Below are 6,424 nucleotides of genomic sequence, written 5' to 3'. Positions count from 1 at the left end.
TCATTTATGTTTTGAAGAGTTTAAACACTGTGTGCGTTCGGTATCCTCGCTGGTGTCATTTTGCTTGACGGCCAAGCACATGATTCAAGATGAAAAAAAAAAAGAAGCAGTACTGCGCAGTGTGGGTGCGGGCTGATGTTACGCTGGAATCAGTTTGTCACAGCCCATTCGATGCATTCATGGCGGCAATGTGGAACGACAGTCGCTTACTCTTACTGAAATCAAACATTGATATTTAAAGAAAAGAAATCATAGCCTCCACTCAACACAAGTTTGGAATCTTTATATAGAATCTACTGTGAAACAGCAATGTAACATTTTGAAAGAAAATGTAACTATTAACATTTTAGGCTTTGCCTTTATTCTGTCCATACCTGTCAACTCATACGGTTCAGCCATAGTTCAAACGGATTTTGTGGTGAATCTTACGTATATGGCCGTATCGCACAAATCATACGGATTCTGAAAATTTCCGTTTCCCCCCCCCCCCCCCCCCTGACAGGTGCTTTCATTTCCGGAATACAACTCTGAACACAGTAATGCCACTAAGTAGAATGATGATTAGACATTAACCAGACATTGTATTATGGAGATCTACAATAAATATCATTGAAAATTTAGTGTTTTTTTTTCTGTGCCGTTATTTTGACATAAAATGCTTTGGTATGTTATAAGGATTTTTTTCTCTTTATAAGGATTTTTTTGGTAGATAATACAGGTTGGCGTTCCGAAAAGTTGACAGGTATGATTCTGTCAATGGGCAGGCAAAAGTGACACCAGACAATCGGAAGTGTGCTGTACCGTTGGCTCTGATCTCAAGTGGCAAAGTGTTTTTGTGTCTTCTTCATCTGTCAGAGAGCACAGCGTAACCGCGTGAATGCACATTGTGCCGGCCGCCACTTTTTCAAATGTCAGTTTGGATCAGCACCTTTGCTCACCACCTAAGCCTGTCCGCCGGGCCAAAGCGCCCGCTTGTGACATTTGGGCGTCCTCCTCTGCCGGATAAATAAAGCTACTGTTTTCACACCGCATGACCGGTGGGAGGATAATCAGGTCGGGACGTTTACATAGCTTCAGATGAGGTGAGCTACTTGATGACCAAACGAGAGGAGCTGCAGTGAAATGAATTTATTTCTTCTGAAGAAATTCCATCTGTGCTGTATGTTGCACATACAGTATGTTTGACAATAAAGTTTATCCAATCCAATTTTTTGTCAAAAGGCCGTCCATTGAAACCCTCCTTTGAAACCATAACCCTGGTTTCAATCTTGGCTTTGAACTGACAACCCTGCCGTGAAAACCTTACCCTGACTTGAATGTTCATTTGAAACCCTATCTTAAAATCCTAAATTGAAACCCTAACCCCATTCCAAGTGTGCGTGGATATCTGAGTGAACAGAGAATGACGGGCTTTAGTGCGTTTGTCAAGAGGTGCAACGATGAATCGACAACAAATTAATGAACATATTCATTGATAATTATTTTTGATAATCTATTCATCGTCGAAGCCTTAGTTTAAAATTGTCCAAATCCTCAGAATTGCAGCCACTCAACAGTAAATGCCAAATTCCAATTGTATTTCAGACTTATCATCTTGTTGTGGAACCAAATTAAAAGATTTGCAAACTTCTCATTTTACTTTGAGAATGATGGTCAACATTTATTTGTGCCTGTTTTCTGACACATTTCCAACCAAACAAGTAGATAAGTTTATGTTTGTGCACTTTCTACATTGCCAATTTGAAATGTTGTCCTTTTGTTTAACATCCATCCATCCATTTTCCTATCCGCTTATCCTCACAAGGGTCGTGGGAGGAAACCGGAGTACCCGGAGAAAACCCACGTAGGCCTGGGGAGAACATGCAAACTCCACACAGGAATCCACGACCTCTGCACTGTGAGGTCGACGCGCTAACCACTGGACCGCCGGGCCACCCTTTGATTAACATAAGACTAGAAATTAAAACTTTTTTTTTAAATCCGATTAATCAACAAAATAATCGACAGATTATCTGGTGATGAAAAAAATCATGCGTTGCGTCCCTACTTTTGTCTTAATAGTACACCTTTAGGAAGATCCTTCCCCAGGGCCCAGGCCTTTGTTCCTGGTTCAGGACAGCAATGATGCTGTTGCTGGTGGTTCGGAGTTGGAGTACGTTGACAAGTATGGTTTTCATCCATGGCGCTTTGCTCCTCCATGAAGCGTGCCGCAAATCTGGTTTTCAGCTTGATGTACTTTGCATCCTGAGACTTGAGTCTCGAGTGAATCGAGAGCCGGGTGAGGCTTTGTTCGGCAGCAGGTTGTTTCGCTTGATTGGTGCGGTCGTCTTCTTCGCCACTTTTCTGTCTTTTGGCGGGATGATGACATGTGGCATCATGGGACTTCTTGTGGATTCTTGCGGTGGAGTTTTTCTTCTTCTGGCTGCTTTTTGAGGAAGATCTCTGCAAAGTTGAAGATTTCCTTTTGCTAATGCGAGATGTTTCCTTCTCGCAGTGGGACATCAACGCATAGCACGACTTTGCGCTGCAAAACAAAGGGATGTTTATGTTACATGCTGGAAACCATCATTTGAAACCATAATCCTATCTTGAAACTGTATTCCGGTCTCAAAAGCAGCATTTGAATCCTCATTTCACGCGGCTACCAACGTACTGCTGGCTGACGTCACGATGAAGCTTTAAGTGGCTCATGGTGACGAACGGATGTGCCAGGACTTGATGCGGAGTCAGTCGCTGGGATGCGTTGAGATGGAGCATTCCCTTGATCACCTGCACAAACATCTGCTTGTCGTCTGCGTGCACGTCTTTGTCAGTGGGATACTGGGCATCGGAAACCCAAGGCTGGAGCTGAAACAAACCGAAACAATGTTGTGGTCACTGGCAGTTTTTCGCTCCTCGCAGCAGGGCTCAGTCCCTGTCTGGGCGCGTCAGGGGTTTATTGTACTGGTGAGGTCTTAAGATTTAACCGACGTACTTGTTGAAGGTGATTGAGAGATGTCAGCTTTAACTTTCGGGTGTCTCGCGCTGCAAATCCTGTCTCTTGTTGGTAATATTCTGGCGTCTGGGGAGACACGGTCAGGGTTAGCTTGAAGCATTTGACCTCCAAAATTCACTTTAAAATGAGGTTGCCTTCAGTCTCCACGAACTGGTTTTGTTGTCCCTATGGAAAAAGTCCCCAGTCTTCTCTCCAGAGACTAGGATGTCCTCTGGAAATGGACCTTGTGTCTCCATAATATACTTTATCTGAAGAGACAAAACAGAGACCATGATTAGGAACAATCTATGAAGTCTTACTTTGATGGGAAACGTAATGTGGTCAATTACCGTTTCATATTCCTTCTTGCCAGGGTATATGTGAGTGCCGATGTAGAGGAAAGCCGCCACGCAACCGACAGACCACATGTCTGTTGCCTCGGTGTATGGGGCCCCCAGTAAGATCTCTGGAGACCTGTGAGAAGATAAAGGCTCAATTCCTGCGAGACATTAAATCGACATTTTGGGTGAGCAATAGTGCGACCCTTCGAGTGATTTGACAATTGGCCGACTAACTGACTTGGACTCAAGATTTCACGATACAATATTATGGTGTAAAAATACAAAGAAATACCAGTATGTGTGGCTCTGAACATTGGAGTTGTGTTTGGTGGCCGAAGCGCCTTGGGCCAAGCAGAGGTCACTGATTTTGATTCTGTACGGTTGCCGCTGGTGGTCGATCAGCATGACATTGTCCAACCTGATGTCCGCATGAATCATATGAGCACGCTTCAAGTGGTCCAGAGCGCTGGCCAGCTGCAAGGTCATCAAAAACACGGTTTGTCAGTCCTCTTCATATTGGGGGTCCAAACTTCAAACGTACCTGATGGACCACGGGTCGAATCTCTTTTACACGAAGATGTTTGAATTGTCGTTCTCTCATGAGGTCATGAAGACTCTTGTCCAGGTACTCGAATTCCAGACAAATGTGCCCCATGTCGCTGAAGACCCGTTTCCACAGAACTAGATGACTTTTCGAGTTTTGCAGCATTTTTACTTTCTGCAGCGTGTCAATCTGCAGAGAGCACATGTCAAATGGAGTACGTAGCATGGTAAAAACACTCTAGCTACTCTACACCGCAACTTTTTACTTCAGCATAAACAAGCACAAAATTGGCCAGAGTCTGTGGGTTAATAAGTTGAAGTGTTCAAAACTATTTTAGAGGTGTGGGAGTTCTAATTGAATCTTTTTTAATTTTATTTTTAATTGCGTTTTACATGATCGCTGATTTTCACAGAACTTCTGGATCATACCCCCCCACATCAAACAGAGGTTCACGCTACCTCAATCTTGGCCTGCTCTGCAAAGCTGCCTTGATTCCTAATCATCTTCACCGCCACCGTCTTGTCGCTATCCATTTTGCGGCATTTGGCCACTTTCCCGAAGTTACCGCTGCTGAGTAACGACAGCACCTTGTAGCTGGTGGACGCCGAGTACAACCGGGCGCCGGGGACCAAGCGGTCGCCAAATATGCCATACGAGTCCATCTCTGCTGTCTTACCTGTGCACCTGGACTATAGAATATCTTAGTAACGGCACCTTATTTGCAAATGGTAAATGAAGAGACGCAACAAGAACGCGCGGTGGTGGTGGATACCTTTGAGGGCGCCGTGATGCTGAGTGACATCACAATCACATAAGCGCACAGCTCATGGAATAGGTCATTTGTCTGGGATGATGTCTATGAGTGGCATCATCTTGAAAGCTGTTGAGAAGAAGTGCATACAGCTTTACAAAAAAACAAAAACAAAAACCTATGAGGTGCTGTCGGGGGCATATTTATTCAAGCTTACCTCGATCGCTCACTATCGAAAAGCTCTGACATACGTAAGTGAAACGCTTTCTCACCAACAGCAGAAATACTCTCACACATCATACTAAAATATTCTCATGTGACATAGTTTATAGAGATGAATGTTTCACTCGTGTGTGAGAACATTTCAGTTCTGTGTGTGTGAATGAGAGATTCTGAAGTGAGTGTGTCAAAGTGCTTCAGTAAAGTGTGTGGGAGCAGTTTAGGAGTGTGTGTGTGAGAAAGCTTCAGTTGTACGTGTGAGAGATTTTCAGTTTGTGGGCATGTGAGAAAGTTTCAGTGCTGTGTGGGTCAGCATTTCAGTAGTGTGTGGAAGGGGTAGTAATACAGGACTGAATTTCTCTCTGTCCCTGACAAACTTGCGCTACTTCAGTAGTCCGTGTGTAACAATAAGAGCATTTCAGCTATGTCAATGGGAGCGTTTCAGTTGTATTTGTGACCGTGTTTGGAATTGCCTCAATGAATAGTTTAAACAAGGTTTTCTCAAACTTTTTGGATATGGGCATTTCACTAAAAAAGTAAATATATATGGACAAAGTAATGATGCATGAGGTCTTTCTCTGACATCTAAAATGTGATGCTTGTGTGCACTAAGCACATCCTTTTTTTTTTTTAATGAAAAAACATACTGGTCATTCCCCGACACTCCACCCCCCTTAAAAAAAATTCAACTCAACTCAACTGTATTTATAGTGCACTTTAAAACAACCAGCGCTGTATACAAAGTGCTGTATATGGAGTAAATAATACACAGTCTTGGTCTTGTCTTGGTCTCGATACTCTGTAGGCTCGATAATTAATGTCTTGGTCTCAGTTGGTGTGGCCTTGGCTACAACGCTACAGTAAGCTGTTAAAGTTGAAAGTAATTGTAGTGAATGAAGTTACATTTTAACCAGTACATTAAAAAAAAAGAACTTTCTCAGGATATCCCACCTTCAATTGTAGAAGAGCTGACTTTATCCAATATAAAAAAAGGACAACAAATAAGTGCTATGTTTCAGGAAAATATCTCTTGTTTAAAAAGATTTACATTTTTTCTTTATTTGGGGTTTCAGTCACTGGCAGATTGGAGCTTGTCGAAAATGTTTTGATCATCCTTCAGTTGTCACCCTGAGTCCCAGACGAACATTATGCACCAAAACATGCTAATGCTCAATATGTCAGGATTCTCTCAGTTCCTTTGAAGGGAGATTTTGGTTAAAAAAAAAAAAAAAAAACCTGACTACATTATTTATTCTGATATTCGTGTATGAGAGAGATGCAAAGAGCTTTATGCATCCCTGGAGATGCTGTACATATCAATTAATGTATGTAAATCTGCAACTTGAGGCGGTTTAAGGCCTAAACATCAACTCCAGAGGAAGAAATGTCTCAATCAAAGTAAATCTACACCATAGAATGGATAGAGAAAGTCTACACACCCTTGTTTTCTTGAGCTGTAACGAGGGCAAGTGGGCTTTGTCAAAATGGAAGGAATTATGACTACTTTGAAATAGCAGTTGGTGTAAGCACAAAATCCTGAGGCTTTTGCTAGAAAGCAAAAAAAAAATGGAATAGCTGAACTTTATTTGGGGTTA

At 42.5% G+C, this 6,424-nt stretch overlaps 1 protein-coding gene across 1 annotated transcript; it reads right to left on the bottom strand.

Moving 5' to 3' along the window:
• Positions 1 to 2,043: 2,043 nt before the first annotated feature.
• Positions 2,044 to 4,521, bottom strand: LOC147209841 (homeodomain-interacting protein kinase 2-like). Its single transcript, XM_086106072.1, has 8 exons — positions 4,318 to 4,521; positions 3,857 to 4,048; positions 3,608 to 3,789; positions 3,325 to 3,448; positions 3,130 to 3,243; positions 2,975 to 3,061; positions 2,654 to 2,847; positions 2,044 to 2,524 (listed from the first exon to the last, which is right to left on the bottom strand). Exons 1-8 carry the CDS (start codon positions 4,519 to 4,521, stop codon positions 2,044 to 2,046), a joined length of 1,578 nt encoding a protein of 525 aa, XP_085962198.1.
• Positions 4,522 to 6,424: the final 1,903 nt, after the last annotated feature.

Source organism: Hippocampus guttulatus, chromosome 2, assembly GCF_054856545.1.
Source record: "Hippocampus guttulatus isolate MCC_2025c chromosome 2, RoL_Hgut_1.0, whole genome shotgun sequence".
Classification (NCBI taxonomy): Eukaryota; Metazoa; Chordata; class Actinopteri; order Syngnathiformes; family Syngnathidae; genus Hippocampus; species Hippocampus guttulatus.
This window is presented reverse-complemented; position numbering and strand designations above follow the sequence as displayed.